This window comes from Rattus rattus, chromosome 10 (genome assembly GCF_011064425.1).
Source record: "Rattus rattus isolate New Zealand chromosome 10, Rrattus_CSIRO_v1, whole genome shotgun sequence".
NCBI classification, from domain to species: Eukaryota; Metazoa; Chordata; class Mammalia; order Rodentia; family Muridae; genus Rattus; species Rattus rattus.
In genome coordinates this window covers 44,374,062-44,401,715 of record NC_046163.1, presented here as the reverse complement: position 1 = coordinate 44,401,715, position 27,654 = coordinate 44,374,062, and the positions used below count along the sequence as shown (strand labels likewise).

At 40.1% G+C, this 27,654-nt stretch overlaps 1 protein-coding gene across 1 annotated transcript; it reads left to right on the top strand.

The window, feature by feature from the left end:
* Positions 1-489: 489 nt before the first annotated feature.
* Positions 490-25,023, top strand: Tiprl (TOR signaling pathway regulator). The gene is made up of 7 exons (XM_032914965.1): positions 490-709; positions 7,778-7,957; positions 8,609-8,708; positions 12,720-12,851; positions 19,652-19,747; positions 22,019-22,081; positions 24,048-25,023. Exons 1-7 carry the CDS (start codon positions 606-608, stop codon positions 24,186-24,188), a joined length of 816 nt encoding a protein of 271 aa, XP_032770856.1. The 5' UTR covers positions 490-605; the 3' UTR covers positions 24,189-25,023.
* The last annotated feature ends 2,631 nt before the right edge of the window (positions 25,024-27,654 follow it).

Below are 27,654 nucleotides of genomic sequence, written 5' to 3'. Positions count from 1 at the left end.
CGGTGTGCAGGTAGAAAAGTCTTAAAATATCATACGGATAATTTGCGATAAAAATCGAACACAGGGCCTCAGCGGCTTGCTCGGTAATGTGCTGCTCTTCCACTGAGATGCAAGGCGGAGCCACTATCAGTCATTGGCTCAAGGCCGCTGTCGGTTCTGGGCCTCCTAAACACTAGCGACGTTTGGGTATGCCCTCTTCACCGCGACTCCTAAGCACAAGAGGTGATGACACCGCTCGGCGACGTCTGTAAGGAGTAGGTAAGGCACCGGGCTCTGGATCCAGAAAGACGAATTCCCACACCCACTCTGGGGTGACGTCACCCGAAGAATTCAGGGCAGCCCACCATAGCAACACCGAGGCGCTTAAGTCCCGCCCCTTAGCGTCTTCACGTAAGACGTGAGTCATCCTGAGCTAGTGGCTGGTCCCGGAAGTAAAACCAGGAGGGTCGGAAGAGACGGCGGAAGGGCGGGCCCATCGGCGCGGCGGCAGGGGGCGGGGCCGAGATGGTAACGGACGCGCCCAGGAGCCGCGCTGCAGGGAGGGCCATACTGTGACCGCTGCCGCAGGCGCTTGCTCAGAGTAGCCCTGCGGCTCCGCTTCTGCCATGATGATCCACGGCTTTCAGAGCAGCCACCAGGACTTCTCCTTCGGGCCTTGGAAGCTTACGGCGTCCAAGACTCACATCATGAAGTCTGCGGATGTGGAAAAGTGAGGCTGTGGGGCGGGGCTGGACCGGGACGGGCCAGGACGGGCCGGTTCCGATCAGTGTCGGGGGTAGGGGTCGGACAGGTTCGGTGCAGCTTCGCGCGGTTCTCAGGGCCTCAGGCTCGGTCCCTCTGACCGACCGTTGATTGACAACTTCAGTAAATGGTCCTGTCCCCTGCTCGCGACCTCCGCTTGCTGGAACTGTCGTTCCGCAGGGTTGAACTGAGCGCGGCTGTTTGGTGGACTTCACCCTTCGCCTCTCCTTTTTTCCCTACCTTAGCCTGCGCCACCTTTCTGGGGGCGGATGACCTGTTTCCTTGCGGGCAATGACAGAAATGGTATTTATGTTTTGCTTTTAGCTTGTCTGGTTCCGTGGTGGGCTCTTAAGGTTCTGAACATGACCCATTGAGTACCACAGACTCATAGTTCGTGAGACCGTTAAATGACTGTGTGACTGTTTAGGATGAAGATACATAGCCGGAGCGATTTTAGGTTGTTTTTTTTTTTCTCCTCTTTCTTTTTTCCTTTTAGCAAATTAGGTGCTGTGATAGGCACTTGAGATAGGGAAGATGAAAGATAAAAGTCCCAAGGAATTCATAGTTTCGTGAGAGACTGTTATATTATTGTGTGGCTGTTTAGGATGAGGACGTAAACAAATGGATGGATGGATGGATGGATGGATGGATGGATGGATGGATGGATGGATGGAGATCAGTGCATCTGGGCAGAATCTTGATCAAGTCTGGAGACTGGATGGCCGTGTAAAGCCAACACTCAGAGTGAGCTCTGAGGTGTTTGGGGGTGCCTAAACTGTATCTTGATAAAGTTTGGGGGGCATCCTGACAGAGTGTTGCCTCTCGCGTCATTGAAGAGTTCTCTGTCTTGCTAAGAAGTTTGGATTTTATATAATAGCCACCTGCTGTATGTAGTTTTACTCCACATGCATTATGGTTGAGTCTGAAAGGTTTCTTGGAAGTGTAGAAGATGAGTTCAGACTGGGATGTTGGAAAGGAGGCCAGTAAGCAGGAAAGAGGATAGAAGCTGAGATTTAAGTGCTTACGTTTGGTGGCCAATTGATGGATAGAAAGAAAAAGGGAGGCTCTACAGGACATTTTTAAAATTTACATATGTAAAAGAATTTTTTAAAAACATAAGTTGTTTCAAATGTTATAAATTCAGACTAGTTTGTGTATGCATTTTCCTGCATTGCATGTGGGCCTAGTTGGGGGGCTGGGTCCCCTGAATGTTAAACACAGCCCAAACACCTCATTTCTAATGTCATGCTTTGCCTTTAACAAGTAGACATTACCAGTGATAGAGTTGAAAGGCAGCATTTGAAGCAGCCTACCTTAATAACGGAGACTCTTATGTAACTGTGCAAGTTTTTCCAGATAAACTGGGAAAACCCATGGAGCTGCCTTTATTATTTCATATTTGGTCTAATCAGGAAAATAGTTAAAACCTGTATTTTACAGACACATCTTGTGGATATTAATCTTTCACTGTATTTAATCTTTTAATATTTTCCATTCCTTAAAAGTTAAGAACAAATTTTACTTAAATTTATGGTGAAAATGTGCCATTTTACTGTTATCAACCATCGTAAAAATATGAAACATATGCAGCGTAGAAACCTCAGTTACCAATAAATAAAATGGAGTATGGACCCAGTTTTTGTCTTAATGACATCTTGAATATTTTCCCATCTTTTCTCTAAATAACTTAATGGTTTTATAGTATTTCATCATATGGTTACAGATTTGTATAACCATTTATTATTTTTTTTATTTGTTTGTTTGAGACAAAATCTCTACATAGCCCTGGCTGTCCTGGAACTATGTAGATCAGGCTGCCACATCAACTCTCAGAGATCCTCTTGCCTCTGCCTCCTGAGTACTGGGACTATAGGTATGAGCTACCACATCTGGCCTATTTACTGGTAATTGAGACAGTCTTTCTACATAGTTCTGGTGCCCTGGATTCATTCTATGTAGGTGGGCTGCCCTTGAATTTGGCCTGCCTGCCTCCGCCTTGTGTTGAATGGTGGAATTAAAGGCTTGTGTCACCATGCCTGACTGTTTAACCATTTATTTGTTTTCTCCTTGTCTGGGCTATAGTGGCTCACACCTTTAATCCCAGCACCCAGGAGGTAGAGGCAGATGGATGATCTCTGAGTTGGAGGAGAGCCAGGGCTACACAGAGAAAAACAAAACATAACCATTTATTTTTAACTGGGCACTCAGAGTATTCCCTTTTTACTATAATAACAGAAGTTATAAGTATTAGTTTGTATAATCCAACCTCCCTGTATTTGGAGTTGTTTTGTATAGATATCTTACAGTTTATAATTTGAGTCAGAAAGTATAAATCTGATTCAATTTGAATGTTTGCTTGATTGTAGCTCCAAGGAGAATGTAGTTGTCCTAGAGAGTCTAGTTAGCAAGTGTGATTTTGGCCCCAGGGAGGAATGTAGGTGTCCCAGAGAGTCTAGTGAGCCAGCATTGTGGCCGCTGCAGGGTGGAAGGAGAGCCCTGTCAGCAAGTGTTAGTTTCTGCTCTCCTCCTTTGCTGGGCTTGCTTCTTTTCATCACTAGCTTTGAAATCTCTTATGAAGCCGAAATTCCTGCCAGAAGAGCTGGCTTCCTTCCTTCCGTGAGACAGGCTCTTCCCTATCTTTTCCTCAGTGCTGTTGTTGATACGGTCGTGTAAGAGTACGAAGTTCAACAGAACATGGGAGTGTACCGCATCCAGTCATCTCCTGGGTGATAGCTAAACTCTTATTTCTAAACTGTTATGGGCCTTTGATGGCCCAGAAATGAGAGAGATGTTTCCCATAAAGACCTGTATTTCTTCACTCTTAAACCTAACTTCTTTTATTTGATCATACAGACTTTTTATTGACTTTAATATATGCATAAAGACCAGTTTGTGTCTAATAGGAGATAAATTTAAAACAATTGGAAAGATTATAACTACTATATCTTTTCTTGCCTTTATGTAAAACTATAACCTTTAAAAGTTTTATTTTACCTTTAACATATATTGTTATGTAATAGGTTTCATGATGACATTTTTCTGTGTACATATGTATTTCAAACACACACACACACACACACACACACACACACACACACACACATACACACACACCCCTTACAGAGCTCTCGTCCCCCTCTGATTCCTGGTAATCTCCTTGTTCCCACCTAGTCCCCTTCTATTTTCTTATAAGAATTTTTTCTGTTTTTGAGACAGGGTCTTGATGTGTAGACCAGGCTGGCCTTGAACTCACAGAACTGAGATGAAAGGCAGGTACCATCACTCCTTTCAAGAATATATCCTTTTTGGTATTATTTTACTCTACCTAGTAATTGTAACTAGTTGTTCAAGACTCTAGAAGTTTTAACAAGGAAAAAGGAAAAGAAAGCCTTGTGTGCTGTCCTAGAGCACTTACATCCAGATTTTTGTGCTTTATTTAGTATCACTTAGAATTTTACTCAGAGCAAATTTAAATTATTGCACTTTATGATTATAACAGCACAAGAGTTAAAAGGAAAAAGTTCATTGTGTGCTCTTTGCCCTAACAATCGAATTGTTATTTTTATCATTTTTAAATATTATACAGTGGTGGTTTTTTTTTTTTGGTTTGTTTTTTTGTTTGTTTGTTTTTTTCTTTTTTTCGGAGCTGAGGACCTAACCCAGGGCCTTGCGCTTGCTAGGCAAGTGCTCTACCACTGAGCTAAATCCCCAACCCCCTATTATACAGTGTTAAGAAGTGTATTTGTTTGTTTTTCTAGCTGGTAGTAGATTAGAAACCAATTGAGAAAGGATATGAATAACTCAGGGGTAGAACCTTCATCCTGGAGCAACTGAAGGTCTACACACTCAGTTTAACTCGGCACAGCCCAGATGTTCTTACATGTGAAGATCACTGCCAAGAAACGGCAAAATACGATTTGTATTTTCTGCTTAAGGACAAAGAAAGTCAGCAATTTAAATTAGATAATTTTAAAGCAGCTTTATCTGTATTTATGTAAATGTAGCAGTTTATCTGCAGGATTCCCAAAAGGAAAAGACTTACCTTTGCCAACCCAGATGGAGACACTGGACAGACCCTGGTGTATTTTAATTAACAACTCAGACACTTAGTTAAAGATATACTTTAGGAGCCTTGACTGTAAGACCAGCCAGTAGCCTGCTTCCCTCTCTTCTTCTCTCATTCTTTCCTTCCAATTTCTTATTTTTCAGTGTAGCCCTAGCTGACCTGGAACTTGCTTTATAAACCAGGCTGGCCTCGAATTTACAGAGATCTGCCTGCCTCTGCCTCCTGAGTGCTGGGACTAAAGGTGTGCACTGCCACTACCACCTGGCTGATCCCCATCTTCATAAAACAAAGTTTCTATGTTACAGTGACAAGAAGTTCATATAGTTCATAAAATAGTAAGCGGATGGCTAAGGCTTGGCTCCTGGAGTCCGCATGGAATGGTTAGAAGGTATGGACTCAGGGAAGCCTGTCAGAAGCATTTCTTATATGTATGCTCAATCTTTTGTATTACAGGTTCAACAGGAGCCAGGAGAATTAATTACATAATGAGCAATGTACCCAGTTGTAAAGTCTGGTGTAAAATAGTGATCAATGAACAATTCCATATTTCTTTAAAAAAATGCAAAGAAGTCTATAGAACATTTTTATAAGCTTCTCAAATCAGTAAGATTTGGTTCATAAGGTGTCTGGAAAATGTACTTGTTTGAAACCTTTGTGTTAGCTATACTTTCAAGTCCTGAGATACAGAGACCTGCAGGTTTTGTTTGTTTTTTGTTTTTAGACAACATCTCACTGTGTAGTCCTGGTTGACCCAGAACTCACTGTGTAGACCAGGCTGGTCTCAAAGTCATAGATCCGCCTGCCCTACCTCTTGAGTGCTGGGATTAAAGGTGGGCGGATTCAGAATATTTTTGTTGTTGCTTGCTTTTTTGTTCTTGTTTTGAGAAAGGGTCTCGCTATGTAGGTCTGGGTGGTCTAGAACTTGCTATGGAGAACAGGTTGGCTTCATTAACAGATCAGCTTTTACCTCTTGAGTGCTAGAACTAAAGGTTTACACCACCACATCTAAGTGAGACCTGTTGTCTTTTGAAGTGGTAAGAATATAAATGTTTCTTATATGTGCACATCTACTGTGCACATTTTCTAATGCCAGCTATTGGTAAGTGATAAATAAAAAACAAAGCAAGGTAGCTGGGCAGCAGTGGCACCTGGGAGGCAGAGGCAGGCAGATCTCTGTGAGTTCAAGGCCAGCTTGGTCTATTGGGGTGGAGTGTCAGTACAGCAACACAGAGAAATCTTGTCTCAAAAAACCACCACAAAACAAACAAAAGACCCCTCTCCTCAAAACAGAAATAAAGCAGGGTGGTTGGGCAGGAGACATTTTTTAGGTAGGATAATATGAGATCAGTTCTAAAACAGTGGGAGAGACACACACACTCTACTGTCTATGGGAATTTGGACAGCTTTCCTTCCGGAGCTCCTCCTTCTGTCTTTGCCTTGCCCCCTTCACTGCCCCTCTTTCTCTGCTACTTAGCAGCTTCAGGCTTCCTGTCTGCCTCATGACTTCAGTTTCACGCGGTGTCTCTTGAACTGTGCTTCTTGTGACTGTTCACTCAGATCTCGGAAAGGAGAGAATCACCATAATTACTGGTCAGTTCAACCCAGAATAAGCATATTTGGCCAAGTTTAAGTTTCCAGGGATAATTGCCTTGGGTTTTAGGAAGTTCAGGTTGTAACCAGGGTTGTAAACATGCGTGGCAGCATTGCGTACAGCTTGGTTTTCCAGAAGTGAGCGAGTAACTGCCACCCAACTTTACACAAAATATGGTTGCTGCTAGGTGATAGGGTATGTGCCTAGCAGGTGCCAGGCCCTCAGTTCAAACACAGGTACCAGTGGTACTATAAACTGGCTTTAAAAAAATGAAACAAAACATATCTTTTATTTGTTGACATTAACTATAATTGCATCCTTTTCTCTCTTCCCTTTGGCCAATCCTCCCATGTAACCCTCCACTTGCTCTCAGATTCATGGTCTCTTTCTTTAATTATTGTGGTTGTGGTGGTGGTGTGCATGCATGTGTGCGTATTATATGTATTATGCTGGTTTAGTTGTAGGTTCTCTAAGATCCATAACCTCACTAGCCCCAGGTACTTGGTGAGGTTTCAAGTACTGGGCATGATTTTCTTTTTGTTGAATGGGCCTTAAGGCCAATTAGATAGCTATTGGTTACCACCAAGATATATGTACCAAGATCCTTACATTTATTGTCCCATTTTTGGTTGTAGTTCATAGTTGTCAAACCCAGTTTTCAAAAGGAACAGTTTATCCCCTACTTAGAGGTTGGCAACTTGTAACTTCGTGCCAGCCTGTTGGTGCTGTGTGACAAAGCAGGCCTTGTGTTGTTAGGCTGGCTTTTTTCTTTTTCTACTTCTTTTTTCTTTTAACCAGGAGTCCTAATATAAACAACAATCATTTTTTTTCTTGACAACTTTTCAAGTATCAAAACAACAATAACAATACCATTCACAATATCAAAACACAGCGGTGTGTTACTGAGTTGTGACTCTGCCTTTTTGTAGATGTTCTGGTGAAGCTGCCCATCTGAGGCATGTTGAAAGGATATGGTCTAGCGTGTTGGATAAAGGCCTGGCTTTACACTAGCAATTATGTACTCTTGAACTCTCTGGCTTCTCAGCACACAGAATGGTTTTGAGGATCATATTTTACAAGTAGTGAAATTGGAATTGGTCTTAATTATCTTAAAACAGTGATTGATATTCGGTTCTTCACTTTGGTTTCCCCCCCTGTATCACTCACCACTCTCTGTCTTACCGAGTGTGGTGCTGCAAAGATTTGATGATGAACAAGCAGGTGATAAGAGCATCTTCTAGATTCTTTATCCTCATGGTTGGTTGTTAAGTCATGGGCTTCTCAACTCATTCTGGAAAGTCAGAATTAGGTTGGGATGAAAAGGAAACAGAGTGACTGGTGAACATAAAGGAGTCTCCCTGACCTTTGATTCCGTGTAGGTTAGCCGACGAGCTGCATATGCCATCCCTCCCTGAAATGATGTTTGGAGACAACGTTCTAAGGATCCAGCATGGTTCTGGCTTCGGAATAGAGTTCAATGCTACGGATGCCCTGAGATGTGTGAACAACTACCAGGGCATGCTCAAAGTAGCCTGTGCTGAAGAGTGGCAGGAAAGTAGGTGAGAATCTGGGCAGTTACAGGCTCAACACAAAAACAGTATTCATTAGGGACATGTGTGCTTTGTTACAATTAAACTTTACAACTGTAGTATTCTAAAACTCATTTTTCTGAGCCATAAAATAAAGGTTAATTTTACCACTGGTTGAAATATTCATTAGGTTAAAATACACTTGAGCTGAGCTTTGTAGGTGTCTTTTAGTCCAGTCAGTACATTGTACTTCAAAGTCTGTTTTTAAAGAAAATCATTTCTCTTAATTTTCATTGAATATTTGTGGGGTATTAAAACTAAGAAAAACGTTTTTTGGTTGGTTTTTGCATGTCAAATTAGCAATATTTACTTTGTGCCTATTATATGTATACTATGTGCTTTGAAGGACAGAATGAAATACAAGCCTTGAATCATGTCTCAGGAAGTGTAGGATGACCCAGAAATATTACCCAGCACATGACAAGCTAAATAACAATAAATGTTCAGAAAACAGTAAGAAAGATTGATGCTAGTGGGTGACAGTATATGCCTTTAGTAGGATGTTTTATACTGTGTGTTAGTAGGGTATTTTGTTTCACATGCACAATGTGTAATTTGGTGTGCATGTGAACACTGATATATATTCTAAATTTCATCATCTTTTTTGTTTGCGTCTTTAAGGACGGAGGGTGAGCACTCCAAAGAAGTTATTAAACCATATGACTGGACCTATACAACAGATTATAAAGGAACGTTGCTTGGAGAATCTCTTAAGTTAAAGGTAAATCTGCACCTTTGCTTTTATGAGTCATGAATGTTCTTGGGTAATTTTAGCACTCCATCTTAGCTGTGGTCATTACTTCCCCGACTCCTCTCATCCTGCTACTTGCTTATGGCAGGTTTTAGACCCCCAATATAAGGGGGTTTGTTTATTATCATTATTGTTGTAAATATTAATTAATGTTATATCAGTTGATATTACATTAATACATTAATATTAATGAATGGATTAACTAATTAGTAGAAAAGAAGACTACTACAAGATATAGCCAGTTTCCTTTTCTTCTCTTTTTGCAAGGGAGTTTTACAAGGCTGGCGTTGAACTTTTGGGCTCAGTGCTCCTCTTGCCTTGATCTCCTCAGTGTCTGGAACTAGAGGCATGCACATTCCTTCCTGGGAACAGTTTTCTTTCTTTCTTTCTTTCTTTCTTTCTTCCTTCCTTCCTTTCTTTCTTTCTTTTTCTTTCTTTCTTTCTTTCTTTCATTAAGTTTTTAAACAGTATTCTCTAACATAAGGTTGGTAAGCCTCACTTTACTTGGTGGTAACAATATAACCGCCAAGAAGCATCTGTCTTGGAAATGCATTATTAGGTGACTTAGAAAGAAACTGCTAGCTAGTAGCTTAGTTTTATATATGAACAAACAGTTGAACAGAAAACTTATATATGCTTGCACTGATTTTAAATTTGGTATGACTTTAGATGAGTTACTTTTTTCATTCATTCATTCATTCATTCATTATTTATTTATTTATTTATTTATTTGTATTTTAGTTTTTGAGACAGTGTCTCATGTAGCCTTGAATGGTCTATTCTATTTTAGACCAGGCTGGCCTTGAACTCACAGAGATTTGCCTGCTTCTGCCTCTTTGGGACTGGGATCAAAGGCATGTGCCACCACACCTGGCTCTTTGGGTTATTTAATCAAGACAGGTGACTGTTGCTGGAAGTTGAGTAAATAATAATGCCTACCCACAGCAGAGTTTTTACCTGAATGGTTCCCAGGCAAATTCTAATCACTGCCTGTTAAAGTGCTATGTTAGTGTTGGGTTGTGTCTGTATATGCTCCGCTCCAGAAGAGCTTCCCTGAGAGGGTGGAATTGGTCCCTCTACATCAGCTACGGTTTAGGGTCTTCTAGTAAGACTGAGGTGAAACAAATGTGCCTTAGGTTGTGTGTCAGTCAGGCATAAGGAACAAGATTGTTTTAGTTTAAACCATTTTCCTTAAAATTATTAGGGCTGGTGAGATAGCTCAGTGAGTAAGGCACATGCTGCCAGTGACCTTTGCTTGGTGACAGGAGAGAACCAGCACCTTCAAGTTGTCCGCTGGCCCCAGCTGTGGCACATAGAACCCACACATACACATTACACTCAGATTAAAACCTTTTTTCCCAAGACAGGGTTTCTCTGTGAAATCCTGACTGTCCTGGAACTTGCTCATAGACCAGGCTCCACCTGTCTCTGCCTCCTGAGTGCTAGGATTAAAGGCGTGGGCCACCACCACCCAGCAGATGAGATTTTTTTTTAAAAGTAAAAGTTATTGGCAGCTAAAGTTTGATCTTGCAAGCTATTTTGATAAATGGACAATACCAGATCCCATGTGTAAAGTATTTACTGCACTCTCTGTCACACAGCAAAGACCTCAACAAAGGCTCTCAAATGCCAGGTCACTGTGTTCATTGAAATACCAGGAGTGAAAGAAGATGCTTTATTATCTAAAATGGATGCATGTGGGGTCTTTTAAATGTCTGTGTTTGTTTTTGTTTTAGATGTAATGACTGTGAGAGTGGAGAGGTAGCTCAGCAGAAGAGAACTCACTGATCTTGTAGAGGACCCAGGTTCATGTCTCATACCCACATGGTGGCTCACACCATCTAATTTTAGATCCCAGGGATCTCATGTTCTCTTCTGACATGTGTAGGCTCAGGAATGCATATGGTGAATGTACATACATGTAGGCCAAACACTCATACATATAAAACAATCTAAATCTAAATATATATGTACACATTTTTTTTGTTAAAGAAAAGTTTTTTGGGCAAATAATTAGAATTTGGTTCTTTAGTGCTCAAAATAACCCTGCAGGATAGGTACTGGTATCTTTATTTTGTAGATGATTTGGGAAAACACACTGCCCTTAATTTATGGTTTTGAATATTTTTTATATGTAGATGACCTCCATAGGAATTTATGAAGGGTTTTTTGTTGTTTTTATTATCTTTTTATGTTTTTAAGAGTTATTAATTTATTTTATGTATATGAGTGCTCTATCTGCATTTTACCTACATGCCAGAAGAGGGCATCAGATCACATTATTGATGGTTGTGAGCCACCATGTCGTTGCTGGGATTGATCTTAGAACCTCTGGAAGTGCAGCCAGTGCTCTTAACCACTGAGCCATCTCTCCAGCATTTTTTGATTTTGTTTTTTGTTTGTTTGTTTGTTTTGTTTTTTCAAAACAGAGTTTCTCTGTATAGCCCTGACTGTCCTGGATCTCACCCTGTATCCCAGACTGGTCTCAAATTCACAAAGATCCACTGCCTCTGCCTCTTAAGTACTGGGATTAAAAGTGTTCACCACTACCACCCAGCCTTTGTTGTTATTTTTAAAATTTGTGCATATAATATCAGTTGAGATTGTAAATTCTGAAATCTTCCTCATAACCGTCATCAGTGGCTGGAGAGACGCATCAGTGGTTAAGAGCACTTGTTCTCACAGAGGACCAGGCATGGCGTCTAGCATGTATGGGCGGCTCACAACCATCTATAACTTACACAGGTCCTAATGCTTATTTGTCCTCTTCTGGCCTCCAAGGGCACCACACACACAGTTTATTTACACACATGCAGGCAAAACATGCCTGCACACAAAAGAAATCTTTAAAACATCCTTCAAAAGCTCTGTGTATATGTATAGAGGGTATATGTTAGTACAATGTATTTTCTTAGAGAGTCAAAGTGCTGGGACATGTGACATTAGAACAGAGAGCCTGTCCCTTGCTTTCTGAACCTTGCTTTTTAGTTCTGAAAGTAGCTGGTGTTTATGTGGGTATGTATTTTATTGTTGTCTCCTTTTTGGTTGTTTAACTTTTGTTCTTTGGGCTGTAGTATGGCTAAGAAAAGGCTTACCACAAAGTTGTGCTAACCTTAACCTGACTAGATTCATGTCCAGCTTTGTGTTTATTAGCTGACCCTAAGATGATGGTGTGAGAATATGATTAATGAAGTAAATTAGATTCCTAATACTGTGCCTGTCCCATGGTGATGTATCTATATATGGCTGTTTTCTTCTTGTTTAAATAAATGATTCTGTAGGACAGTAGCCATGGAAGGCCACTTCTTTTAGCTGTATTGAATCTTTTTAATAAAATGTGCTTGGTGTCCATGTGTTTTTAAAGCACATTAGAATAGTTGCTCATGCACTCTGACTTAATATCTTTGCTCTAAAATTTATCAGCATAAGAATTCCTGAGTACATATAGTTGAGAAGGGTGTAATCAGTCTCACCAATAAGGGGCTTACATGCAGGAACCACCATGCCTGGCATTTTTATGTGGGGCATGGGGATAAACACGGGTTGTCATGCTTTTGCTGCAGGCACTTTATTTCCCAGCTCCTAAGACACATGTGATTTTAATGGAAAAAAAGTATTTTTGTAGATTCAAATGAGTATATTCGAGTACTTTTAAATACCACGAGACTACACTTAACCTTTTATGGACACTGTTTTAACCTATGTGGATTTTCAGTTGCTAATTTTCTCACCTTCACAACAGAATGCTTAATTTTTTTCTGAGATGGTGTATTTAGACTCTGTTTTGATACCAGGTCGGAATATCAGTAATGTATAGTGTTTTTGAGACTTCAGAGAGGAGGCACGGTCTAATATTCAGTGTCTGCTAATTACATCCAGATTTAGAACTGCATGCTGATGCTGTGCAGAAACATGTTGAAAACTTCCTTGCAATTCCAGCTATTTACATTAAAAGTTTTCATTTAAAATTGTGTATTTCAGGTTGTACCTACAACAGATCATATAGATACAGAAAAATTGAAAGCCAGAGAACAGATTAAATTTTTTGAAGAAGTTCTCCTGTTTGAAGATGAATTACATGATCATGGCGTTTCCAGCCTGAGTGTGAAAATTGTGAGTGCTCAAATTAAACATCATCCCCCATTTTACCACAGCATCCTCCATTTTACCACAGCATCCTCCATTTTACCACAGCATCCTCCATATTACCACATCATCCCCATTTACCTCATCATCTTGATTTTATCGCAACCCCCCAGTTTACAGGATTATCCCTCATTTTATAGCATTAACCTCCGTTTTTCGTATCATCCTCTATTTTACCACAGTGGGTAGCATGATGCTATGTAAAGTTTGTTCTAAGTCTGTAGCACAACTTTGTGAATATCTGTTGTGAAATTTCTCAAAACTAATGATATGTAGTCTTTTAACATACATTTGCTTAGCTACTCTGTAGGCTATTTGCTTATTTATCTTGACTGAATGGAAACTGTGACTTAATTCTCATTTAAATGATATTTGTAGACTCTGCAGGTAGCATGTTGAGGGATGCCTTACCTATTTATTTTTAGGTTTTATTTTATGTTTGTGAATGTTTTGTTTTCATGCACCACAGGGATGCCTGATGCCCTTGGAGGTCAGAAAAGGATATTGCATCCCCTGGAACTGGAGTTAGAGATGGTTGTGAGCCACCATGTGGGTGCTGGGCTCTCTGCAGGAGCAGTAGGTGCTCTAACAGTTGAGCCATCTCTCCAGAATAATGACCCATGTGTTAGGATTTTAGTGTATCATTAAATTATCAGATCAATTTTTAGCATAAAAGTGGAAAACAAAAAACACAAGTACTCAAGTATAAATTATCATTTTCTTTTGTATTGTTTTCTATCAGTAGAGGACAGGCTACTTCTGTTCATATGCTATTGGTGAAACATGTTCATAAGAAATGATAGAACCAGGTGGTACTGGTACTTTCCTTTAATCCCAACACTTGGGAGGGAGAGTCAGGTGGATCTCTGAGTTTGAGACCAGCCTGCTCTACAGAGTGACTTCCAGGACAGCCAGGGCTACACAGAGAAACCTTGTCTTGACAAACTAAAAAAGAAAAGAAAAGAAATGATGAATAGACTTGTAGCAGTTACACCTAATTGTTTACTACTAGATTATACTTGTGTGTCTAATTCTTGTCAGAAAAATTAGAAGTAAAATTTTAATTATGCTTCAGCCAGCAAGTTCCAACTAAAATATCAGTTTCCTTTGTATAGCCTTCCTAGCTCCCTTTTCATGTAAAAAAAAAAAAAAAAATTTAAGGTTTACTGATTTTTGCTTTATGTGGGTTTTGTTTGTTTGTTTGTTTGTTTGTTGTTTTTGTCTGCATGTATATCTGTGCAGATGTGTGCCTGGTGCCTGTGGAGGTCAGAAGGTGTCAGATCCTCTGAACTGGAGTTACAGGTTTCTGTAAACTGCCATGTGGTTGCTGGGAATTGAACCCAGGTTCTCAGGAAGAACAGCCAGTGCTCTGAACCGAGTCTACACAACAGGATTCCAGTTTTAAGAGTGCCTTGATGGATTTTTATTAGACTAGGGCTCTTTCTAGACTGGGTTCTCCCTAGTACTACAACAGATCTATTCTAAATAAGATAAATTCTACGGGTTGTGACGGAGGGTATGTAAGCAGGAAGTCAGGAGCAGTGAGTGGGAAGTTGAGGAACAAGGCTGTTCAGAGAGGAGTGCATGAAGGTGAGCGGCATGCTTTGCAGAGGGATAAACATTTGCTTACGCTTTTAGCGGTTAGGCTCTTGCTACTTGCCTTGTCAAGAACAGTTAGGGTAAATGTTTAGAGTAAATAAAAGATGTAGAGATAGACAAGTATGGTTGTGACCATATCTGAAAAGGATTCACAGGAGAAAATAAGAGAAATGGCTAAGAGAGACTGACATTGACAGGTGTGTGGGGAAGGACTGTAGGGAAGACTTTAGTATAGTCCATATAGGCGCTCATAGGAGCTTGTAGCTTATAGAGGGAGGAAACAGAGAACCCTGATGGATTTTTGAGGATGAGGATGAGGCAGGCCTTAAAACTTAGTTATGTGGAGACAGAGCTCGTGCTCTGCACTTGCCTGCAGTATCTCAGTTAATTCTGAGGAGAATGTTACCCTTTCTTACTCCGGTTTTGGAAATGGAGAAATGGAGAAACAGACATAGTAATTAATTTACCCAGAGTCAGTCATATAGTTCAACTTTGTGCTTGCTCAAAATCCTCTAGGATTAGCCTTTGACAGGAAGACAAATTTGATAGTGATAATGGGGCAGAGTGATGGGGTTTGGCTATGTCAGCCTCTGCTGGGTTCAGAATATGGAGTTTATCATAATTCTTTAAGCACATTAGATATTTGTCTTAATATTGCAAAGTAAGGAACATTTTCATTTAAAAAGACTTTTATATTCTTTGAAAGTTACAGACATTTATACACATATATTGGTCATATCCATCCACCAGTGTCTCCTTCAGCCTCCTAATGCCCTCATCCATCTCTCCAACGTTATGTCTTCTTTTTATTATTCATAAACCATTGAGTCCAGATAGTTCTGCCCATGTGCCGTGGGCATGTGGCTGTCCACCAGATTTAACCACACAGCCTAGCAACAGCCTCCTCTCCAGACCAGACATGAGTGTTACACACTCCCTCAGTAGCTGTCACTACCACAGCTCCTCCAGTGGGGGTGGGAGGGTTTGGTTTTGTTTTTTTAAAACATAGTACACTTGCAATTTGTGAGAATGGTGGACTTGCTCAGGGAAGTGGTCCCTGAGCTGAGTTTTAGGTGCATAAACTTCGGCTGCATGTTGATGTGTTCCTATCTAGTAACCTTGGGTGCAGGTCATCCACTGGAAATTGATTGAGGCTATAATGTTGACTCCCATTGGCAATGACCTGTGGCAGTCATTTCTACAACCTTTACTAGGCAACTTCCTCTGAAAGCTTCTTTCCCTTAGTGAACCGCTTCTCAACCTTCCTGATGCCATGACCTTTTAATACAGTTCCTCATGTTGTGGTGATCCCTCCCCCAACCATAAAGTTACTTTGTTGCTACTTTATAACTGATTTTGCTACTGTTAAGAATCATAATGTAAATATCTGATATATAGGATATCTGATGTGTGACCCTCTTTCCATGGGGTCATGACCCACAGGTTAAAACTGCTGCCTTAGAGCTTTCCATGGTTTAAAAACACACTTTTCTGATTGCTTTCAATAAAACCCTTAGCACAGCTTACTTTTAGTTTTATAAGGCTTCAGAAAGACTGTCTTACATCCTCCCAATTGGCAGGAGTTTGGTGCAATTAGTGTTTTCTTCTTAGTCACGTCTAAGATTTTTTACCTTTTTATATTGCTTTACTTTTAAAAAGTTCTTGGAATTATTTGAATAATAATAATGTCTTATTCTTACTTGCTGTTCTAGCTCTGCCTGGAAAGCCACTGGATTATGTTGTAATATTTATTCCTTGGTTTCCTTTTTGTTTGCTTGAGTTTTTTGGTTATGTTTTTGTTTTTATAAGACAGGCTAGCCTCAAACTCTCAGAGATCCGCTTGCTTTTGCCTCTTAGGTGCTAAGATTAAAGGTGTGTGCCACCAAGCCTGGCTTATTTCTTGGTTTCTAAGGTAATTATAAAACATTCTAAAAATGCTACTGAAAGAACAGAAACCATTTATATGATAATATAACATTTTGTTTTTACTTGCAAAATTTCTTTCCCACCTTAAATTTCAAGTTCTAGATCTAGAAAAGCTTTACTTTTGTAAGAAAATCAGAATTCCCATGTAGAGCGATTACGTATGGAGAAAGATTAGGGGCTGTGTGCACAGTGAAATCTGGGCAGTTTTGGGTTTGCCTATTGGGTATTGAGTTCTAATTTTATGTGAGTAGAGTAGTTTATTAAATATTTTTTCAGAGATTTTTCTTTTGTTTTCTAAATTACTTTTCTTATCAGCACATGTGTGTGTAGACATGTGGGAAGGGTGTTTGCTGGGGATCAGACTGAGAACCTTGCACATGGTAGGCAGTGCTTATTGTAGCACTACTGTGTTTAGGTCAGAGCTTTATGGTCATAATAGATTGCTGTATTCTATATGCATATATGACTCGTCTAGTAAAGTATCTAAAAATCTTCTTTTATTCTAAATGTTATATAGTTTTCATTCTCTCTCTCTCTCTCTCTCTCTCTCTCTCTGTCTCTGTCTCTGTCTCTGTCTCTCTGTCTCTCTCTACCAAGATAAGGTGTTTACACATGAAGGGTTCACATTTTTATTTTTTAGTGTTTTGTTTTTTGTTCTTTTTTTTTTTTTAAGAAATAATTGATGAAATAATGCAACACCTTCAGTTCCAGAAAATGGCCTGGTTTTCCAGCTTCCTGTGAAGGCAGTGCATGATCAATCTATTATATATGATTAATACAAGTTCATGCTTTTTGTGTTATGGTGAGACATAAAGAATTAGACTGGTTGAAGCACAAGAATAATAATCCTTGAATGTGATCAAACCTATGTAAGCCACAAGCTTGACTCCATCACCTTGGGATTTAACGTCGTGCTGTGACCCATCCATCTTCATCAGTTTCATTCTTAGTACGACGAAGGGGCTCCCTATCTTCCTCAGCTTTTCAGGATGCTGAAAAAAAAAAAGGCATTTTTCCTAAGTTCTGAGTCCTGGTACTTCTGTGATGACTGATACAGTCAGTGGTGAGTTAGTTCCATTATGGGGAGTCAAGAGTGACTGTAGTCCATCTTCTGTCCAGTGCTTTCCTAGATTCCAAGCATATTGAATAGTAACATCTCTTTATCTCTGCAGGACAAAGAGTTTGATGTCTGTGCAAACGTAGTTTTTGTTGGAAATGTCCCATAGAATTATCAAATCATACAGAGAGACAGGCTATCCCAGACCATTGGAATGGTAGTTGAAGTGGCAAGCTGGAGTAGCCAGTCAGTAACTTGTTCTGAGGTCATCATTCAACCTTATGCTCATTGTTTCTTTTTTTTTTAAATCAAGTATTTATTTACTAATTCATAGACATTATGGCTCTTAAATAAAACACATAGATGTTATGGCTCAGCTTTTTTCTAGTCATTTAGATAATGCCTTAATTAAGTTAAGATGGCATAGACTAATATGCTATATTTTTAATATGTAATTGGATAACTTGACTGTACTGAGGATAAGGGAACAGTTAGCTACTTAGATCTGCAAACTGAATAACTGAATCTGACAGCTAAGCGATTAGCCTGACAACTACTAAACACAGTGTTGATCATGGTGATAACTTTGCAAAATGGTGAATAAGTTCTAAATAAAAGCCTTTCCTTGCTTTTGGGTGAGATTTGTATTTATGAGATTGTCATGTAATTTTTTTAATAGAGTTATTTTAATCTACATAAATGCCAGATGAGATATTTGATAGCCAAGCATGCAGAAGAGCCTAAATTGGTTGAACTGAGCTGGAGCATATACTGTGTGATCTTATTTTATGTAAAGTGAGTGACTATAAGTTGCAACAAGGAAGGAACTGGTTCTTTAATTTTGCTAGTATTAAATCATGGCATCAGTAGCTTTCTTAAAAAGAAAACATTGTATTTATTGAGTTGATTGACTCTTAATCTCAGGGTTGTGGGTTCAGGCCTCACGTTGGGTGTCATCTGTTGCATTAAATAATAAAAATGCCACCTACGCTAGCGCTGACAAGACACTGGCCTGTTCTCATCTCAAGAAGACTCTCTGACCCGGAGCTCCAAAGTCTCTCCACCCAACTCGCTATGTTTTCATGGTGTGTCGCTGCCACGCCAGCCCCACACATCCAAATTCACAGGGCTAGCTGGGGCACATTTCTTGCAAACCCACGCTTTGCTGCCATACCTTTCTCTCTGGAACCCAGCTGAGTTGCTGAAGGAAAACACCACACAGTTTAGAATCAAGTAACACAATTGCTGGGCGCAGCAACCATCATCCTAATTTGTAAGCCATTCTGAATTAAATCCTCCGGTGGCTCGAATCCTGGCGGGTCCCCCATCTAAACTGGTGGGGAGAACAGGGGGCTCTTGTTTGCTACATCTTGTCCTCCAAGTTCTCCGGTCCAAAAGCAAGTCACCTTTTCCTTCCTCTTCTCTTCCTCTCTCTGACCTGGAAGTCCCGCCTACTCCTCACCCAGTGATTGGTCCCTTGAAATCTTTATTCATTAGGGGAAGGTCCTGCCACAATTTATAATGCTTGGGTATGTTTTAAGTCATGTATGTGTGTGTGTGTGTTTATGTATGTATGTGTGTCATGAGTGTTCAGAGGCCAGAGGTCTGTATCATGTGTCTTCTATTGCATTTCTACTTGAGAAACGGTCTCCAAATCTACTGAACCTGGGTTTTGCTGATCTCGTCATTGCCTCCTCAGGGCAGGATTATAGGCACATGTTGCCATGCCGCTTTTACGTTACATGGGTGCTAGGGAGCAAACTTAAGCCCTAATGCTCAGCGCTCCACAGCTTGAGCCAGTTCCTCAGCCCAAAGAAGTATCTGTTCCATTCCGTGTTTTTGGGTGAGAATACACAGCTGCGAGCCTGCATATGTTTACATGTACATGTGGAGGCCGGAGGACACCCTCGAATATTGTTCCTCGGGTGATAGCACCCACCTTTTCTTTTAGAGACTGTATCTTTCATGGTGGAGAACTTAGCCAAATACACTAAGCTGTGAGCCCAGACCATCCTTTTCTTTATCGTAGGAAACTAAAACCATTTAAATAAATAACCTGCTGAAGGCTTCCAGGCCAGCTGGAACTAGGGCCGATTTTCAGTGTTTCTCTTTTTTCCCTCTTTTATAAAGAAATAAAGTAAGTAATTGTCATTAATATTTTAATGTGCTGTTCTCCTCCCCACAGAGAGTAATGCCTTCCAGCTTTTTTCTGCTATTGCGGTTTTTCCTGAGAATTGATGGGGTGCTCATCAGAATGAATGACACAAGGCTTTATCATGAGGTACGGGTGCTCATGTGATGAGTGTATTAATTGATACTGAGCCCGTTAGCTTTCAGTCACTTAAGGATTTGAGATTAAGTGATGTTTCTTATTCTGTGATCATCTATTAACCCATAAATTTGAGTTTTCAAGTTTACTGAGTACACATTGTTGTCAAACACTGTGTCTTTTGTTTTAAAGTTCTGGTAATCAAAATGTTTTATAAAAAAAAACCACTTCCTGGTATGAATGCTTTGACCAAAAAAAAAAAGTATACATTTAACTTGTGTGTAAGGAAAACTGTCCCTTAGCTTCTTTCTGTATAGTGTCCCGAGGTTAGACATCCCTCTTAAGGGCCAGATGGTGGTAGCATATGCCTTTAACCCCAGCACTTGGGAGGCAGAAGCAGGTGGATTACTGAGTTTGAGGCCAGCCTGGTTTACAGAGCTAATTCTAGGACAGACAAGGCTATACATAGAATCCTTGTCTCTATAAAAACAGAAACAACACAAAAAGAAATTCCACTTAAACTGCCTCCTGAAATTTGTATTACATGATTGCTTGGTGGTTATTCTAAGGGTGGAAAACTCTGTCTTCTGTTCAAAGTAACATGCAGGTCTTTGTCTTAAGTGTTAAAGAGGGAATGAATGTAAATTGAGTTGTAAGAATTTTCCCAGTAGCTTTAGAGCAAGCACTCTGACTCTTCTGAATTGGGATTACATAGGATGAAGAATTAGAGGAGATACCAAAACTATTAATAGCTATAGTCATAATAACTCCTGCTGTGGTCACTAAGTCAGGAAGGATTGCACAGCTCACTTAAGGTACCCAGAAGAGGCAGAATTGGATTTGAACCTGGTTGGATTGGGTTAGATTGACATTTCCCCCCAAATCCTTTATTCAGACATTTGTTGTCTCCTTGAAACAACACAGTGGCTGTGATTATCCTCCCCCTCTCCCCTTTCCTGTCCTCTTTGTTATGTAGCCCTGGCTGTTCTAGAACTTAGTCTTTCAATCAGGCTGGTCTCGGAGAACCACCTTCCTTTGCTTGAGGTTAGAGGCACTCCTTACCACACCTGCTAGCCTTTTCCCTTTGTATAAGCAAAACCAAAGTATTACATTTTTCTCTAATCTAAGTCTCAAAAATACTGTTTATACTTAATTCTATTTTTAATAATTTTTCCTAAAATATGCAGTAATTTATAAATATCATGTGGTTGATCAGAGTTGTATATACTTGAACATTCACAGCAGTATTGTTTATATAGCATGGAGGAACTTAATAAATTTGATTGATTTCTTTATATCCATATAGTAGTAGCAGAAAAATAGACACCCATCAACATCGATGGTAGGAAATAGAACTGAGCTAATTTGGAAAGTTGATTGTCTTAGGGTTGAATTTTTAAAGTGTAGTGTGAACTTAAGATCTGATGTAGAAGGGGTTGGGGATTTAGCTCAGTGGGTTCGGTCCCCAGCTCCGGGAAAAAAAAAGAAAAAAAGAAAAAGATCTGATGTAGAGGTTTTGAAATGAGTAAGGCTGTGTTATCAGAACTGCTATGATTGATAACTTATTTTTCTTATTTATACTTTTGTGTTATTGACTATGGTGACCATTAATTTTTTTCTTGTTTCTTATTGATATAAAAAAGACTGCAACCTTAAAGAAATAGAATTTTTTAGTTTTTTTAAACTGTAAAGTATTTATCCAAAAAGCAAATTGTAATAAATTGCACTTTTCTGTCTGCCTTTCTTTTGTTTTTCTTCTCTCTCTTTTTTCTTCTTTCCTTCCTTCCTTCCTTCCTTCTTTTTTCCTTCCTTCCTTCCTTCCTTCCTTCCTTCCTTCCTTCCTTCCTTCCTTCCTTCCTTCCTTCCTTCCTTCCTTCTTTCTTGTTTTAATGTCTCTGGCTATCTTAGCACTTACTGTGCAGACCAGGCTGGCCTAGAACTCACAGAAATCTGCCTGCCTCTGCCTTCCTATTGTGCTGGGATTAAAGGCATTTACCACCATGCCTTCTTTTAACCTAACCTTAAAAGTCTTAAATGGCTGAGTTTGAGGCTAGCCTGGTCTACAGAGTAAGTTCCAGGACAGCCAGGGCTACCCAGCTACCTTGTCTCACAAAACAAAACAAAACAAAACAAAACAAAACAAAACAAAACAAAACAAAATGGAAAACTGTACAGAAGGGTGGGGTTTTTTGTTTGTTTGCTTGTTTTTAATCTGTTTTATACAGAGGATTCTGTAAAATAAATAAATAAATAAAAATATATTGTGATTTTTTTTTAATATAGGCTGACAAGACCTACATGTTACGAGAATATACATCCAGAGAGAGCAAAATTGCTAATTTAATGGTAAATACTTAAATTTTAAGTGTTTAGATTTTGAATTCTAATAATTCATTTTAAGTCTGGTATCACCCATTCATCTAAATTTGCATCAGAACATGTGTGCCAAGGACCATCCTCTGCTTGTTCTTAGAGAAGTGGTGTCTGAGAGCAGGGAAACAAACATCTGGAAGTCAAAGCGCGGGTACAAGTTGACAACCTATGCTGTGCTCTAGACAGGTTTTGCTTGCAGGTCTAAAACCGTCTCTGGATGGCTCATCTCTTGATGATCGAATGCCCAGTTTATTTACATATCAATTCAGTCATTACCTTAGGTTCCCTTTTGATTATCCTATGGATCTGTACCCCAGGACCCTTGATTCTTAAGAGACAGCCAGCATACACGGTTTTCTTTCTTTCTTTCTTTCTTTTTTTTTTTGGTTCTTTTTTTTTTTGGAGCTGGGGACCGAACCCAGGGCCTTGCGCTTCCTAGGCAAGCGCTCTACCACTGAGCTAAATCCCCAACCCGGTTTTCTTTTTTTTTAACTTTACAGAAGAGTTCAGAGATCTGTCTCCTTTGGTTAAGCACAGAGATAAACTAGCTGGGTGGGGCCTGGACCTAAATTCTTTCTGTCCCAAGCTGACCTTGAACTCAGGAATCTGTCTGCCTTTGTAAGTAGCTGGGTAGGATCTCCTTCGCTCACCACTCCCTAAATCACTTTATCTCCTTTCTTGTATCTTTCTGACAAGTTGGCTCACAGCATAGCTGCTTTTGTTCCTTTAGATTTGTGAAGCCCCTCATATAAATTATATGTCATCCTTGTATTTTACATAGTTGAGAAATTATATATTTTTGAACTTATGTTTTCAGAGTTCTTGATGAAGATCCCAGCGTTAACAGGGAGTTCTTTCCTCGAGGGAGGACTGTGAAAATGTGTACATTGTTATACAGACAAGTCACATGCCCTGTTCCAGCCGTGGGAACCAGGTCCTTTTACTCCTACCAAAGCAAACTTATCCTGCACTCTGGAGGGAGTGTCTGTTGGAGGGCATCTCTTCTGAGCTTGCCTCAAGCGCCAGGGCACCTAGAGATCTTTGCTGCCATTGTCTGAGTCCCACTGCTGATGCGGGAGAGACTGAGATGCAGAGGGCTCACGTGAGTCCCATTGCTGCAGCTGGTGCTGTGGATGGTCCTCTGACTTAGCACCTTGACATTCTAGAATGTTTATTTAATTTTTCATTTTTGAGATTATACTATAGTTCATATGTTTCCTCTTTCCCCTCCAAGGCCTCCCATGTCCTGTACCTTAATCTTCAAATTCATGGTCTCGTTTTCTTCCATAATTGTTGTGCATGTACATTCTAAACACATAGACACATCCTACTTACTCTATAATGTTATTTGTATGTATATGTTTTTACACATTCTTTTTTCTTCCAAAAACTGGTCATTCTGTACCAGGGTCTGTGTATTCTGGCATAATTTTCCTGTATTTTTTGCTCCCCTGGAATGTGTGAAGCCTTTTCCGGGTACTTGGGTTTTGTAATTGAGTGGCTTAGTACCTTTCTACAAAGTAAGTATTTTTCTAGCCATAGTACTTATTCTGTCTGAATATGGAGTATGCTTGGGTTAGAATAGTTACTCAGTAACTCACACAGTATGCTCTGGGCTCTAACTGAAGATTTGACTTTCAAGTTACTCAAGTAACAGAACTAGGGAGGGATTTGATCAAAATGTGTAGGATTCTCTCAGCACTTACAGTAGCACCATGAATTATGTAACACCAGGTCTCTTGAAGATCAACAACACAGTTGAATGTTCAATAATGGGAAATACTGTTACTTAGGGGAACACGTAATGATGCTTCTTATGTGGATGTGATTCTCCCAGTTTTGAAATTAGCATGCTTTGTGAATGCTTATACTAGAGAATTTCAGAAATTGTCTGAGCCACAACTGAGAATATACTAATAAGATTTTATGTTTTTCCTAGCATGTTCCACCTTCCCTCTTCACGGAACCTAATGAAATATCACAATATTTACCAATTAAGGAAGCAGTTTGTGAGAAGCTAGTATTTCCAGAAAGAATTGATCCTAACCCCGTGGACTCAGAAAGTGCGCCCTCAGAATAAAATGTGATACAGCACACTCTCCATGTGGACCTGACTGGGTACCTTGGCTCTTTGTAGGGTGTTTTTATTATGAGAATTGATTTCCTTGCTTATGCGCAGGTTTTCTGTAGCCTTAAAGGAAAATAAAAGATTGTTGCAGGCAGGTTCCACCCAACTCCTATTTATCCTGTCTGTATCCTGTTCCTACTCCAGAGAGATATGCGCTCTGGAGCTTAATTGGATTCTTAAGTCATCACAAATTGTGACCTCAGCAGTGACGTGTCTGTCTCAGGAGGGGGACGTAATCCACATCCATCCTGAAGCATCGTCTTCTACCGTGAAGAGGCCGACTTGTAAATGCCATCACTGAGCCCGAGGCCTGTGACCCTCACAGGGTTCTGACTGCATGCTGACTGCTGCTCTGGCTCCTGGCCGTGGGCTTTCTGGTGTTTATTCGCACTTCTGGAGAGTTGTGACGTGTCACCTACAGAATTAATCTTGTATTATTCATTAGTTGGAGTTTCTGGGCAACATATTGTGTGTGTTTGTACACACTTATATTTTTTAAATCTTTTCATTTAAATGTCTTTGTCTCTGAGTAGTGTTAGATTACTTATTTTGATAATTCATTGTTAAATTGTGGATAATTAAAATGAAATAATTGACTTTTTTTTTTAAAAAAAAGAGAGGTGGGCGGTGGGGAGGAAGAGTGTGCTTCTGAAGATTGTATTAGTGTATTCCTGTGAGGAGTACCAAGGTGTGTCCTTGGCCATTTCTAAATATGACATATGCCATTTTATATTTATTTGTCCAAGTGTCTTTTGTAAGAGGAGAATAAATAATAAGGAATTATGTATCCATAGTTTGCTATTTATTTCAGCTTTTCTTAGAGCTTAGTTGAAGATTGGATTAGGATGTATGTATCTTTCTCATTCATTCATCATGTTTTGAGCCTGTTCAATGTTGCAGACACACTTCCCATGCAGGTGACAAGTGGAACCTGGTAGGTAGCTATGAACGTGATCCCCTAGTTTGCCTAAAACTGCTTGTCTCTCCTCGTCCTCTGCTCCTTATGCTTCTGAGGACAATAAGTAGTCAGAAAGCTTGGATATGTGCCCTACATAGCATCCTGCTCAGTTCTGAGTGCTGTGTTGTCTGATGTGGTAGAAGGGATTAAATAATGCAGGGAGATCGGAGTTGGCCCTTTATACCCGTTGGTGCTATGCTTGTGGATTCAACCTGCCACTCACCAAAGGATTTGAAAACATATTCCATCGATTCCAACCATGCACAGACTTTTTGTTAATGTATAGTGTATGAGAGGATTTGATGGCTTGTTTTTTATTTTGGTGATTATGTGAGTGTGACCCTCCTATGATGACCGAGACAACTTCCTGTGGGGTTAAGGTCTGTCGGCGAGCACAGAAGTGACTACAGCCCAGAGTAGCTTGAGAATGAGGGGAGGATCCACTTTAGTGGTAGGCTCTGCTTGAAGAATGGTAGAGATTGCCATTACCAACTTAACCAGGAAAAAAGCAAGGCAATCAATAAAATGACCACATGTGTTGAACAACTGTAAGTGAGATTACGAAACAAACTGAATCCCAAAGAACTGGTAAGGCCCAAGGAGAAAAAGGACAGAGACTGCACAAGAGAAAGCAACATGTAAGAAAAACTAGCAAACATCTTACTTACAAATTCTTTTTTAACGATTTTATTTTTTAAGATAACCACATCATGGGCTGGAGAGATGGCTCAGTGGTTAAGAGCGCTGACTGCTCTTCCAGAGGTCCTGAGTTCAAATCCCAGCAACCACATGGTGGCTCACAACCATCTATAATGGGATCTGGGGTCATCTTCTGGCCTGCAGGCACACATGCAGACAGAAAGCTGTATGATGTATACATAATAAATAAATAAATATTAAAAAAAAAAAAGATAACCACATCATTACCTCTTACCTTCCCTCCTCTTAAGCCTTTCATATTACCTGCTCCATGCTCTTTTTTCAAATTCATATATACCTGCGTGTCTGTGTAGGGTCTAAATATATAAATACAACCTGCACGGGCTGCATAATGCTACCTGTATGTATGTTTTCAGGGCTGACCATTTGAAATTGGATAACAAATTATGTTCTTCCCTGGGGGAGACTGAACCTGTCCGGGCATTCCTTAGTTGCCTGTAGTGCATTGTGTAGGATCATCTTACAAATTCTTAGAGGCCATGTGGGACTAGAATGTCATTTTTAGAGTAGCTAAAAAGCTCAGTTAAGAAGACTTACTTTCTCAGTTAAGGAAGTACCTCTTAGAGCCAAAGTTCTACACCTGGAAAAGAGCTGAGCAGAGCATGCACAAGTCCTGGTAAGGAGTCCAGGCAAGGAGTTTCTGGGTTATTGCAGAATGAGGTGGGAATATCAAGAAAGCCACGCCATGAAAACCAGATACAACTCCTGCCTACAACAGGCTATTGGAGGTCAACAGAGAAACTTTCCTGTCCTCAAACTGAGCCTGGGGGCCACTAGGTAAGAAGGAAGTCATTCTATGTTAAAGAGATAACACAGTGTAGATCTCTGTCTCTTAATGGAGTAGGCATTTGGGGACCCTTATAGTTGAAGAGGATAAGCAATGCTTTAAAACACATAGCATAGTGGGATGCATGTAATTACAGCTTCTAGTCTGAAGTACATGGTGAGAAGCTCTGAAGAAAACCAAAGACTGGAGGTGCTGCTCTGTGGTTGAGTATGAATATACCTGAGGGCACAGGTTCAATTCCCAGCACTGCAGAAACAAAAATAGGTTGTTAGCTGGTGTTTATGGGAACAGTCATACCTATGGGAATACCCAGTAATCATTTTTTGGTGAGTAATGATTTAATGATGAGGGAAGCTACTCAGTGGGAGCATTCACTTACATAAGGCACAAGGTAGAGCTTTCTGTTACTCATTTCTCACAATTGTAGATGTATTATGGATACAAAAACGTGGCTCCTGGTAATGCTTGTGTAGAAGCTAGAGATAGCTCTGGTTTCTTCTTCCTTCTTACTGAACTCTTTCATTTGTTTGAATTCTTTGACAATTTCATATACTTCTGTACAATGTGTTTTTCTTTTTTCTTTTTTTCGGAGCTGGGGACTGAACCCAGGGCCTTGCACTTGCTAGGCAAGCGCTCTACCGCTGAGCTAAATCCCCAACCCCCGTACAATGTGTTTTGATCACATTTGCCCCCTACTTAATGTCTTCCTGGATCCACTCCTCCCCAATTTCATCTCTTTCTCTTCCTTTTTGTTAGTCCACTGAGTCCAGTTAGTGCCTGTGTACCTATGAGTGTGGGCACATCCACTGGAGTGTGGTGTGGTTGGCTTACCAGGGCCACACCCTTAAAACTGACTGCCCTCCTAGCAGCCATCAGTTGTCAACAGCTACCCAGCTAGGGATAGGGGCTTATGAGCCTCCCCCACCTCCATGCTGGACTGTTGACTGGCTTCA